The 14,328-nt window shown below is 35.4% G+C and overlaps 1 protein-coding gene across 1 annotated transcript; it reads right to left on the reverse strand.

Moving 5' to 3' along the window:
- Window positions 1-9,939: 9,939 nt before the first annotated feature.
- LOC133867214 (laccase-14-like) lies at window positions 9,940-14,328 on the reverse strand. The gene is made up of 7 exons (XM_062303931.1): window positions 14,121-14,328; window positions 13,778-13,929; window positions 12,739-12,983; window positions 12,511-12,636; window positions 11,668-12,253; window positions 10,657-11,009; window positions 9,940-10,202 (listed from the first exon to the last, which is right to left on the reverse strand). The coding sequence occupies exons 1-7, from the start codon at window positions 14,223-14,225 to the stop codon at window positions 10,069-10,071; spliced, it is 1,701 nt and encodes a 566-aa protein (XP_062159915.1). The 5' UTR covers window positions 14,226-14,328; the 3' UTR covers window positions 9,940-10,068.

The raw sequence follows: 14,328 nt of genomic DNA on the forward strand, positions 1-14,328 counted from the left end.
TCTGGCGCACTCGCTCTCTCTTTCTCTCTCTCTTTCATTGAAACGGCCGTCCTTGTTTCTCTTTGGCCGGCCGTTTCATTTCTCCATCGTCTCCTTGTCGGCGCCGCTTCACCGGAGTTCTCCTCCGCCGAAACCGCCGCCGCCACCCCTCTCTCTCTCCCGCTCGCTCACTCGCCGGTTGTCCCCGTCCCTCTCGGCGACTTCTCTCTAGGCAGTCGACCTCCTCTGTCGTCTGGCGTTCCATCTCCGACAGATTTGGCAGCCGGATCTGTCTCCGGCGACGCAAAAAAAAAAGGTTCTCTCTCTCCAGCCGGATTTGTTGGATGGTGTTTTCATTACTTAATACAATCATAATCCACCCTCATTTGGTTTATTTTTGCATTGCTTGTTGCTTATTTATGACTGGATGTACAGATTCACCTTCACATATGCTCTCTGCACTCTGTTTTTCTTTTCTTTCTTTTTTTTTGTGGAGTTTGGCCGCAAGATGCGGCAGTTTCCAGTGGCTCTCGTTGGTTTCTAGTTGACGAGTTGAATTTTATCCTGGTGGTGTTTGACATAAGGAGAAGAAATTTGTGGACTTTCCTTTATGGTTTATTGGCCTAGTAATCATTGGTTTAAAATTTGGAAAATGTTTTTGTAAAAGGTAATTACTTTTTGGATTTTGTGAATTCCTGGTTGTACTTTTTGTGAGCTATAAATTTCATTTGGTTGATTATGATATATGCAGATGTTTGATGCTCTTACTTTTAAGGATATTCATGGAAAGATGCTTTAAGCTTTGCTAATTTGAATTGTGCATTTAGCTATGGCTTACCTGAAGAAAGTTAAAAGAAAACTAAAAAATTAGTCATTTTGATCTTGTATACAACATTTCATCCGTGGCTGGATATGATGGTTAGGACATATCTTGTTAATAGCAGAACTCCAACATTTATGTTTAACAACAAAGTTCTGTTGTAAACAAAGTTGCTTAATTCTATATTTGTTGGGATGTTTAAATGATTAGAAGATCGGTGGGATTATTTTTGTTTCTGATGTTTGTTGTTCTCTGTTGCTTGGCCAAGTTGTTATGGCATGAATTCTTTGTTTTTAGAAAAATTGAATTGGCAAAAATTCTTTGGTCTCATGATTTAAATTCTTGTTTTCAGTTTGATGGGGGAATTGGCTTTGGTTTTGTTTTCCAGCCTGACCTGCATGTGGGTTTGATTTGGGTTCTTTCAATGATTGAATGTTGGTTTATCAAAATTCCTTACTGATACGATTTTGTTTTAATCGTATTAAATTTTCGTATATACTATTGTTTGAGTTAATTTTACTTTTGTGTTATTGCATAATATATAGACTAATTTCATTTTATCTTGTAGGTTGCTGTTCTGGAGGTGGTACTCAAGGGGATTGCATCATCTAGTCGGTTGGCCAAAAGATGGTTTTGGTTTAAGTTTTAAAGATTGCTTGCTTATTTGCCTCTTTTGTTACATTGACTCCTAAAGCAAAATTAATAGTGTAATGTTTTGTAGGAGAGTTCTACTTCGATTTGGGATGACATTGTTTTCATACCTCCCTATTTCGATGTTTCTACTGATCCCACCCCAGAGGCAACTATAAATGATGTAGATCATGAATCTTTCACTGGATCAACAATTTTGTAGCTATTTGAGAGATGCCTTTTATATTTTTGGCATTATCTTATATGGTAGCCAGGGAGAGAGTATTGAAGTTAAGGAATGGGCATGTAATTTTTGAGCAAACAGCTACATGTATATACCATCTTAGCTATATATGAAATATGTTATTTTGATTAATAGTACCTAGTCAAATTTGGCTTCTTTTATTTTACATTTTTCTTTTTCTGGAATTAGCTTCCTAGATACATCCCGTGAAGAGTTGAGTTCCACATATTTGCAATGGCTTTAATTTGAAGATTGTTTCTGTTAATGAGGCATTTGCTAGCTGATAGATCCGTGTTAATGAAATTGTAATTTTCTTTTGGTGGATTTCATAGCACATTCGAGCTTTGATAACTTATACAAGTGTTATTGAAGTTCTCATGACGCAGCACCAGTAAATCAATTCATAATGGACCAACAAAAAAAGCAAAGAAGTGATATTGGCATCACACCAGAAACAGAACTGGTAGTAGAGTAATCACAAATCAAGAAATATTTTAGAATGCAAATTTCATAACAATGGATAATTGGAGCACTACATCTTTAAATAAAGATCCACTTATCGAAATCCATAAGAAAACTACTACTAATATAATTGAATCAATCATCAATTTTCCGAGGAGCTGCTGCACGACTTCTTTTTGTAGAATAAGGAGACTTCTTTCAATTAAATACCACTTTCATGAATGGACTCTCATAGTCCGAGTAGAACTCCCTGTAAGACGAGATTTCACAGAAGTGGAGGTCAACAGTGAACTTGTTGCCTGAAATTTCTCATTTCTCCTTAAACAATGAACGATACACGTCTTTAGCATCCCTTATCTTCTTTTTCTGGGATCCAGTAGATGTGCAATATTGGACAAAGCACTAGTACATCTAAGTGTCCAAACAAAACGCAAGTCATAAAAACTGCAACCATTGAAAGAGTTAAGAAAATACCTCCCACAAAGGCAAATATACATCAAAATGCCCATCAAGAAGTACATCAAATATACATGTGCACCAAAACTGTACAAATATACATACATTCAGCATCAAATCTTGCTTTGCCTGGGCTTAACGAATAATTATACTTCCCAAGAGCATATGGATGAAAATGTTAAAACATATTTTTTTTTGAAAGAATAAGTAGATCTATAAATTGACAAAAGAATCTACAATACAAAGGGAAACAACCCTAAGCAAAATACCTTACAACCAGAGATTGTCTCTAGGCAAACAACCAAACAAAACTACATATTGTAAAGCATGACAAAAATATCCAGCAGAAGATTTTTTTTTTTTTTTTTTTTTGGATGAATTAAAGCTTCATTAACCAAACAAAGTCAATACAACTCTCCAGTAAACACTGGAATCTCAGTTTCAACAAGAAACCAAAACTACAACCTCTACAAAACAAAGGCAAAACTATTAAGCTATACATTCAAAACAACACAGCAGATGCCACCCAAGACAATGTAGCCGATGCCATATTGTCGCAACCTGTTCAAAATCTTCTAAATTGAAACACATGATTTTGGATTAATTCTTGGAGTGATTCACAAGAACTCTGCCCACCATTTCAACAGTTTTGATTGAATTTCCGGCCAAATGGGACAGGAAACTAAAGTTGATTTGTTAGACATTGGTTCTTAAGGAGCCTCAAGTGTTTATAATATATGAAGATTATTACAGGTTCTATTCATAGGAATATAACATCTTAATCATAGAGGAAAAACAATACAACTCAAGTAGCCAATGCAAATCCAAACCATTTTAGATATGTCATTGTTGTGGATTATATGCTCTCTTTTTTTTCTTTTTTTCTTTTTTTTTTCTGCATTAGGAAAGGTCAGTGTAGGATAATATAGAGATAGTGTAGTTGAGATTAGCTTTAATTAGAAAAGTCATATCTATCTCTATTAAACGAAACCGACACTAACTGAATCATAGTTTGAGAATTAACTAGCATTGGTGGTTGTGAAAGAAATTTTACAGTTAGTGTACATTTTTAAGGGCTTCAAAAAGACTAGGAATCCTTGCCCTATTTGTTTTTGATGAATGATATGAACTTGTATTGTTTAATTAGCATATATTATACATATATATAGATATCTATAGATATAAAAAAGGGCTTCGAAATTGATAGTTTTGTAGATGGTAGAAGTGGAGTAGGACAAAGATTGCCAGCTCTTCGTACACAGAGGTACAGCTGCCTGCTTTAAAGAATTTCATGAAAATCTTTAAAATGTCCACCATCTTGTTGGGAACACTTAAAATGTCCACCATCTCACAGAAAACATATATTGGAAGCGAACAAGATGAACACATCATTACATCATTAGAACAATACTACAAAACATACAAGAAAAGTAAACCATCTTTAGTCTTTTCATGGCAACTCAAGACAAATAATTTCTTACAGATGTAAAACCACTAGACTAGACTATTTTATCTCAAAAACATATATATATATATATATAATCCCGTTATATACATGTTCACGAAATGAAAGAGAAGTGTACAAATTTGTTGTCTTATTGGAGAAAACCAATAAGGTTATGTCTACTGACAAAGACGATTGAACCAAAAAATTGAATACAAAACAGTAGTGAAAAAAAACCACTTAAATCCAAAATCTTAATGATAGGGCCCTGTCGTGGACTTAGTTTGTAAAAAGGAAAAGGATTGTTATTGAAAAATGACTCCACTTTGGATAGGAGCTCACCAGTATACGAAGTGTTTGACGAAATCACTGAATGACCCCTCCGTTGCTTCCCTTATAGAAACACCACCCGACCCTTGCAAGTTCCATGAAAAGGTACACCCAAAGAAGATTAGAGAAGCTAATCATAAACCAACAAAAAATAATTTCTGGCATAAAAAAAAAAAAAAAAAAAAAAAAAAAAAAAAAAAAAAATCGGCATTCCACTGTGTGAAGCAGCCAAAAAAAAAATTTCACCCCTTTTATATTGTAGCAACAGACCCGGCCAGAGAGAGAGAGAGAGAAACCTGTTTTTTTAGTGTCGCCGGCCAGAGACAGATCCGTCGGAGAGGGACGCTGGACGACGGAGGAGGTCGACCGCCGAGAGGGACGGGAACTTCCGGCGAGTGAGCTACAGACGATGTAGAGCCGGAGAGATAGAGGAAATCTATCGGAGAGGAGACCTACCTGAGAGAGAGAGGAAATCTACCGGAGAGGGCCGCCGGACGACGGAGGAGGCCGACCGCCGAGAGAGAAGCCGGTGGAGAGACGACCAGATGAGAGAGGAAATCTGCTGGAGACGGACGCCGGACGACGGAGGAGGCCGGCCGCCGAGAGAAAAGCCGGCGAAGACAGACCAGACGTGGGGACTGTACGGCGCAGAGTTTTCAGAGAGAGAGAGAGCGCGGGGGGGGGGGGGGGGGCCTGCGTTGGAGGGGAAATGAAATATCATTTCCCTCCAACCGGCTTTCAAGCAACAAAAAGAAACGAAAAAATTAAAAATTAAAAAAGTGTCTTTCCACCTAGGTTGTTGTGCGGCTGTTGTGAGAAATGAGTGTAAGAATCATTTCTCTTTATTAAAAGATTCTTTTCTGTTTTTCTGGGGGAGGGGGAAGGAGTGTTGGAATGAAAAATAATATTTTAAAATCTCAAAAATATAAATAAATAGTACAATGCCAAATGTTGTCCCCATGCATAGCCGCGTAGGTGTGTATATATATATATATATATATATATATATATATATATATATATATATATATATATATATATAAATGGTAGATTATCTAATCTGGTTCTTTTTGGTTATTTTGTACTAACATGACATATAAGAAAAAAAGAATAAAAAGAGAAACTGTAATTTTTTTATTATTAATATTTATTTATTTTTATTAAAAGAAGGGTGCTAAGTTAGCACAAAAAAACCTAAGAAGGATCACAGTAGATACTTTAACATTTCTCAAATACGTGACAACTTTTACTTTTACTTTTTTTTTTGGAAGGAAATATAAAATCTTTCATTGATCAAAGAAGGTATAAAACAAACCACCATATAGATGTACACAAGACACCCCCAACCAGGTGAATACCCCACCTGAGCCAAAAGACTCAGACCATTACAGACAGAAATGCTACAAATTAAAAAACATAACCAAACAGAATGATGCCTCTACGATGGCATAATCATTTTCTTTAGAGGGAGTCCGTCGCACATTCTAGGCAAAAAGCAATGACTACGTTGATCAGCACAGAGTACACTGCCAAAAGAACCAACACCAACAACCAACCCCACCGAATCAACACTAAGGGGACAACAACTCCACCGTTAGCTCAAAAGACTAAGGGGAAAAACAACAAGACACAAACAAAAAATAAAAAAACTACAATTAAATGCAATGGCCGGACCATTACTCCCACTTCCCCTTTTTGTGCAAACAGTTGGAAGCACCTACTGAGACTCCAGAAAAATCTGGAAACGGTCCCTGAAAAACGCTCCTAACTGCACCCAAAAAAAAGGCCCTCAATCAAGCACTATCGGTCCAAATTAATTGCCTCAAGTTGCCCCAATGGCGAGATAACTGGTGAAAAACAAAACCGCCGAAAAACCACCAATCCTCGTTCCCCTAAACCACTGTTCCAGAGGAAAACTCTAGGCCCCCACTGCTGAAAAACTACCACAAAAAAAAAAAAAAAAAAAAAACTGAGCTATTTCGTCTCCGGCATGGCCAACCATACCAGCAGCGGCGGATCAAAGCCTCCTATACGAAATCAACACTATCAAGCCGAAAAACCCATGGAAGAAACCCAAAACTTGAACTAGTGCAATTCTTCTCACGATTGTGTCCCCGGCAAATCTAGCGGCAAATCACAAACTCCTACTAAAAATCAGACACCAGGCACCACGAATCGAGAGAAAAACGTCCGCCATTACACCCTACCAAGTGAAAAAACCAGGACTCCATCTCGGAAAAGGATGAGATAAAACACATCCACTTCACCTCAGTAGTTACCAACCACACCCAAAGAGAGAAAATGAAACTTATATATGAACAAGACCTAAAACAACCTACTGGGGATGAGGGAAGCGGAAGGCTCCCCTCCTCCATTATCACGCTCAAAACAGGTTCTTACTCGAAGAGGAAAAATCACCAGAGCACTGCTAGACGTCAGCAAAAGATTATATCTATATATTTAGTTGAGTCTTAAGATAACAAAAGATTATATCTATATATTTATACATATTTCTTCCCGAAATTGTTTTTTTTTTTTTTTTTTTTCGTGGCTCTCAATTCTCAGCAGTCGGGGTTGCCATTTGCCCATTTTTTGGCTAAATGTTTCCTAGTCATGGTTTACATCTAAAATGATACTTTTGTTTTTTTACATGGAATCTGTTATTATTTAAATTATGTAATTGAGCATCTAAGATACCAATTTTATTTTAATTACTTAAGTGTTTTTTACCAAAATTTGTTGAATATTCATTACTAATTCAATCACATTGGATTATCATGAATACAGTTAATTAAGCTAATCAAATCTCTCTAGAGATAAGCTCCGAAATTCATGGCATTTGTTGTTGCGTGGCCAGTACCTTTCCACATGTATAGGTATTTTTCATTCTGGGGCATGTTTGGGTGATTTTTATTTTTTAATTACTGTTTTATAAATTTAAATTTTATTAAGATTTTATCTATTTTTTTTTTAAAAAAATTGTCTTATATTTTTTAAATCATCCAAAATATAAATTCTTTCAATATTAACAATTTTAAATAATTTTTTAAAAAAACATACATTCAAACGAGCCCTTTATTATTTTAAGTTTTGTCCTTGTTTTTCGCAGGCGTTACCATTTATTTATCTATTTCCTTTTCTAGACACGTGCAGATAACAAAAGTATACCTCATGTTCGCTTAGAAACCCAAAAAGAAAAGAAAGGAAAAAGCAAACTCACGTAGTCACGTTGATTGCAACCGGTCCTCTTATCCATTTACTGTCCCTTTTGATATATATGAATAAATTTGAATTGCTTTGATTGGAAGCAATATATCATGAATCTTGGTCATTTGTCCAACATCTTCTATTGTAATTGTTTAAGCTTAGAGTAATGGGTTAAAGCAATGATATATTATACCAATTTTTATTTCACATTATTGATTGGACAATCTTAATCAATTTTAGTGGTACATAATTAATTTCCTTGTGCTCTTGAGAAACCTTAGCCGTTAGGGTTTTCTCTTCGTTGTTTGGTTTGAGGGAGGAGGGGGCTTGTCCCCCAACCCCCTATTTGTTTATTCGATTTGTTTATACTTTTTGTCTTTATTGTTTCAACCCCGCGCCAGCACTAAGCAGTGAGTTGTTGTTGTTTCTTCCCTCTCGGTGTCGCTCTATGAAGCCAAGAGGTGAAATGTAATTTTCTCCAATTCTTTGAGGATTTGGAAGGTTAAGGGTTTCAATCTATTGGTGGGTTGATTTGGGTTAGATGCCAACGGCCCCCAATGGAAGGAAAGTATTTTGGCTTGGTTTACATGTCAATTGTTTTTGAAGCCAAATCTATGATTCCCTATTAATATTTGCATGTCACGCGCCTATTCAGAGTGTTCATCGTCGTCCCCCACCTCTATCTCACCTAGGCGTGTTTTCCCCGGCTGTCCGTACAATGGAGCGTGGTGTGCACGTGCAAGCAAGCGCTCCTCACTTGCAGGCACGTGTTGGCTCCATCATCTCTTTCAGTTTGTGGTTGGCAGTTCGCGAGAGTTTTCGTGGTTGTCCTGATGGTGGGCGGTCTTTGGGTGCGGGGGCGTGGTATACACGCGTCATTACTGGCGACTCCCTGTGTTCATTTTAGCCGACCAGTGTTGTTTTGTTATTGTTCTAGTTTGTTAAGTTTGGGTTATGTTGTTACTCTTGCAGCTTGCCATGGTAGATTTTAGATCCAAATTTAACCGTAATAACTATTTTTAGATTAAAATTTGTACTCTCTTATCTCCTTTAGTGGAACTCATGTGTAAAGAGAGGTTTGTATTGTTTGTTCATTTGCTCAAGCAGCTGCTCCCCAAGTCAGGGTTCAGTCTTGGACTTTGTTTTTAGGAGTCTTTGTACCCCTAATTATTGCTTCTGGCCCTTTGGGTCTCATATTACAATGAAAGTTTCTCTTTGTTTCAAAAAAATAAAAGATTAAAAACAAAAAATCCTAATCAATTTGTAAATATAATATATATATATTTTTAGTAATGCTTCATGCCAGATAAACATATCACAAATATTCTATAAAGTTGATGTGATAAGGTTGATCTAATAGCCATTGAATTTTTTAACAATAGCTAATTTAAGGGCTACTAGACATTGTCCAGTCAGCTTTGTTAGATATTTGTAAGATGTGTATGTGATAGGGGTGTACATGCGGGGCATATATTAAATGTCCGTATTCACTATCAGCAACTATCCGCTATTTACTATCCACTATCCGTTATCCACACATGTGAATGCGGATGTGGTTATATATATATAAATTCATCAAAACGACGTCGTTTTAGTGTTTAATATCAAAATGAAGTTATGTTCACATTAGTTTGGTTCGCTATGTTTTTATTCTTATGTAATACTTGGGCAAAAGGCAAAAATAATGTGAAATTAATATATTTTCAAACGATTAGGATTTAAAAAAATTAAAACAAGCCTAAAACACTTTTCAATATTGTTTAAAATATACCTTAATAGAGACTTAACGAATGTCGAAAAGACTAAAATAGGCTCAAAATGCCAATTACATAATATGTAGATAGCGAATAATAACTGCATTTAATAACCGCGTGAATGCGATGAGTAAAAACATTATGCGGATATCTAAAGTGATACACACATTTTGCGGATGCGGCTACAAATATTGTAAATAATTACATATGCATCCGCATATATATACACCCCTATGTCTATGTGGTATGTGCATTACTCTATTTTATTTTTATTTATTTTTACAAGAACTGATCCAATGGTGAGTTGGAATTTACACATCAACAATATAAGATAAAAACACAGTTTCTAGTATTACTCAATTAGTTAACTATATTGTGTTAAGCTCCTAATCACCCGGAAAATTATATTAAAAGAAAAACATATTAACATAAGAACAATGTTGAAAACCATATTTTTATCTCATAACTATTTCATAATGTTGACATGACAATCCCAACCAATCTTTGAGTTAGTTATTGTTAAAAAAAAAAAACAAAATAATAAGGATTTGTTAAAATTGCCACATCTGTAATGTAGCATCTAGCATTATTCTTAATGTAAACATTAATCAAATAAACGAGTGTAGGCAAGCATTATTATTATTATTATTATTATTATTATTATTATTATTATTATTATTATATTTTGGCTCAAGTACACTCCTGCAATTTAAGTAGAAGCATTCCTCAATAAAACCAGGACTTAGGAACAAGGAGGCATATGTTTAGGGGGTGGGCGGATGCTTGTTGCGTTGGTGCTCCCATTCTGCACTATAAGCACAGTATTCATACCCCAGCTAGCGTGCCTTTCCAAATGACAGTGCATAAACCAGACTCCTGAAAACACATAAATTCACGTTAATCACTCTCTTAATTAATTTATTGTAAATCTAAAGCAATTTTGTGCTTAACTTGAATAAATATATATGCTAATTAAATTAAAGCTTGTTAATTTGGACAGTATTAGAGCAAACTCTACCAGGCCCTTGCACCAATTTCATCGCAAATAGGTTGATTTTCATCACAAATAGGTTCAATTTCGTTGTTAATACCTTTTTGCAACTTCTCGCATGTAAAAATTTCCCCACTTTCATATTAAGGACGACAAATTGTCGTTGATGTTAAATTCTTGCATGATATCAGTGACAATCTCAAATTGTCATCGCTGATAGATGGTTAATTATCGGTGACGATTTTGGGTCGTCGTTGACAACGTTGTTGATAAGTCGTGGTTTTTTTTTTTTTTTGACGCTTAAAATAAAGTTTGACGTCGTTTAGATCGAGAACATACCAGGATTATTAGCAATGAATCTGATTGTAACCCATCCATTCTTAGGAACTCCAACAGTGTTAACTAGTGGTGGATCCTTCAAATTATAAGACTTGGGATCAGTCTTGTTGTTGAAATTCCCTGAGCCCGTCCCAACCACGTAGAAGCTATAACCATGCAGATGCATAGGATGATTCTCTGCTGCCCCAACATTAGTCCCTTGAAACACTATCTCAACAGAATCATTGTAATTTACTATCAAGGCCTTCGTCCCTAAGCTCGGATATATTGTATTGTTCCCCACAGTTCCCGTGAAGTTGAAATAATAGGGCGGCTGCTTCGGGAAATCCTTTGTGAAAACGTTGGGCAAGCCTCTGTAAAATAGTTAGGGATACAAATTATATATATAAAGTCTTAATTAAATTCACATTTTTTTATTAATTAGATGAAATTTTTAGAATAAATTAATGATGATTTAGCATGGTAATACTAAAAATAAAAAAGAAAAAGTTTGTAAATGGAGTTTTTGACAAACGCAAAAATGCCAATAAAGTTCAAAATTCTTGGCGTAACGAAGCAAAATGGCAAGAGATTAAAAAATAAATAAAATTGTTGGCAGTTTTGGCAAACGCTAAAAATATACTTGGCGTTTATGTATAAAACGCCAAGAAACCTGGCAAACATACTTGGCATTTTGAATAATGCTTGTTGTATACAAAGTGTGTGTCAACCATTTTTTTTTTTTTTTTAAAATAATAGTACAAAAGAGTTGTGTATAAAATGCGTACAACAAGCATTACTCGCGTTTTTCAAAGAACAAAAATATACTAAGAATTGTCTGGGTGTTTATGCGTAAAACCCCAGAAATAATTCAAATTCTTGGCATTTATACATAAAACGCCAGAAATAATTCGGAGTATTGATTTCATGGTAACGGTGTTTAAAGTCTTGAGATCGAACTTGAGTATTCAGTTTATGTTGGCTAGTAGCTAATGTATACCTGATTTAAAAGGAAGAGGGGAGATACCGTACCTGTAATACGCTTCGAGTATATCAATTTTTGGGGATTGAAAACTTATATTATTCAAGCTTGCTGCAAGCCTATTACCAGCCGGCCCCGAACATGATGCATTAGGGCAATAAATCTGATTTACAGAAACTGTCATAAAGATTCTTTTAGTGATACTTTGCGGCACATTGACGGGGTGGGCATTGCTTGCTAAGCTCCTTAAGCGCTTTGTAAAGTTTTCTGCCGCGGTTTTGTTATTGTAAGTGGGAAGCGTTGGGAAGGGAATAGATGACGGGAGTTTACTGCTGTTGTATTGGAGAATGGCCGTCGTGGTGGTGTTGTCAAAGGGAGCGGAGGTGTCGGCAAAAGGTGTCGAAACAATGTAATAGCGGCCGGCAGACTGGTTTGCTGTGAGCAAAACGTCCATTGTTTGCCCTGGGCTTATCATGAGGTAATCAGTGGTAAATTGGCTGGTGTATGCAGCATCGGTTGCGACCACTGTGAGTTTATGCTTTGCAATTCCAAAGAACTGTTCTTCGTTCATTATGGAATTGATTATCCGGAGAAGATAAGTCTTGCCTTGGTTAACCGTTAGACGGTAAGTAGTTGCTGCATCATATAAGACTATTTATTATCATAAACTGGAAAAAAATTATCTTGTTATGCAGAATTTACCGAATGATCAGGATCGTCCGAATTTGAGAGAATTCGAGGCATATAGTTGTAAGAGATCACTTATAAGACGTACATGACCGGATAGGTAGTTGTGTAATCCAACTTTTATTTGTTAATGTGAGTTCCATAAGTAATCTCTCTCACAATTATTAGCCGTCTTGAATTTTCTCAAATTCAAATAAATAATATACCATTAGAACATGCATAAAGATCTCCCGGTTCGCCGTTAATTGTGAAAGCATCTGAAACGTTTGGATCGCCACCAGTTGCTAGGGCTTCATTAATTATGGCCATCACATCTCCCTTATACCATTCTCCTGTTGATGATCAGAAAATTCAATGACAAAGCTTAAGGTGTTTGATACATACAGTTGGTGTAAATGTTGAAGTTTGATAATTGTTTAAATGCATATATATACCAAGAATAATTGTCTGTTCTGCATAGGGCTTGGTAAATGGATAATTGGTGTTGGGAGCTGGTGAAATAATAATGGCACCATGTACTGTCGCACGTGTCCAATCACTATGGGCATGCCACCATAGAGTTCCTTCTTCGTCAGAAAAGATGATCTCTTGAGTGAAGTTTTTTCCAGGTTTGATGGGGCACTGTGTGATGTTCTCAGGTCCATCTGACCATGGATTTCTTGGTTGCTTCACCCCATGCCTGTAATAATTACCAAAGTTACCTTTAGCTTTCAGAAAGCTCTATTTCATATATACAAAAAAAAAAAAAAAAAAAAAAAAAAAAAAAAAAAAAAAATCAATTTAAAGGGTCCAACCCATAAAAATACATAAAATTTAAATACATTTTTAAAATTTTCATGAATTTTTAAAAAGTTTGGAGAGCTAGTTCCCCCCAAAACAAAGTGTAGTTCCACTACTGTGCCTATGATGCATACATGAAATCATCTCTTTGTCATGCAAATAAATAAATAAATAATGTTATTGGTCACCTAGGAATTAATGAAGATTATCACAATATGTTCCACTGCAATAGGAAAAGTGAAAAAATGCCTGCTTTTGGTGGTTGTGCTAGCTAGGAATATGCTGCATGCTAACATATTAATTTTATTATTTTTTATCTATTGAAATTATATGTATGATAATTTAATATAGTATCATAGATAAGATTTTAAGTTAAAATCTTAACTCTCTACAGTTTACTCAATCTTCCATTTTAAGTAAATATATTTTTACTTATTGAGTTTCACTCGTAAATTAAAGAAGAATTAATTGAGCTCACATATAAAAAATAGTGTTAAACTCATAATTAAATAATAATTACTATTTTTTATTGTTAGACTCTTTAATTTAGTGTATGTCCCATGTTTCAGCATAAATATAACGACTCTAATTTTCCCTCTCCGGCCAACAACGTGAACGTACCATCAAAGCAAGTATTTTCCATCATTATCTTCAAGTAAATTCTAGTCTAGCTAAGAGAAAGAGAGAGATTACCAGTGGATAGTGACGCCATATTTCCCTTGATTATATACATTAACAAAAGCAGTATCCCCTTTGTTAACTCGAATGGTTGGCCCTGGAAAAGTGCCATTCACAGTTAATATGCTCTTCGTGCTGCACAGCTTTTTGAACTTTGCCTCCTTCAGCTGCCATCACAAATCCCCAAGAAGGAAAAACAAAAACAAAAGCCCCTTTAATTTCGACTTTTAACAGTTTTAAGCATAATTAGAGAATATATATATATATATATATATATATATATATATATATATATATATATGATGGAGGATGAATGGAAAGACATAGTTTTCATGTATAACGGACGGAAAGAACTTACAACGAAGTCATAGTGAAGGACTTTTGCTTGGGCCATGCAAAGAAGAGAAGCCATAAGAAGTAATATAAGCCCTAGAAACCTTAAGATTGAATCCATTTTCTTCATACCCTTTTTCCAACTCAACTCAACTCACTAGAAAACGAAGAGATTGCATGTGCCTTTATTTTATGATCTTCTTCGCGATCGGGTTTAACAAGTATTTATAGTG

Source organism: Alnus glutinosa, chromosome 4 (assembly GCF_958979055.1).
Source record: "Alnus glutinosa chromosome 4, dhAlnGlut1.1, whole genome shotgun sequence".
Taxonomy (NCBI): domain Eukaryota; kingdom Viridiplantae; phylum Streptophyta; class Magnoliopsida; order Fagales; family Betulaceae; genus Alnus; species Alnus glutinosa.

Excerpts from the sequence above, each read along its gene's own strand:
- LOC133867214 (XM_062303931.1), bottom strand. The coding sequence starts at position 14,225 with ATGAAGAAAATGGATTCAATCTTAAGGTTTCTAGGGCTTATATTACTT. Across the intron at positions 12,637-12,738 it reads AGAACAGACAATTATTCTTG|GAGAATGGTATAAGGGAGAT; the intron begins GTATATATATGC and ends GATCATCAACAG. Across the intron at positions 10,203-10,656 it reads ATTCATTGCTAATAATCCTG|GAGTCTGGTTTATGCACTGT; the intron begins GTATGTTCTCGA and ends ATGTGTTTTCAG.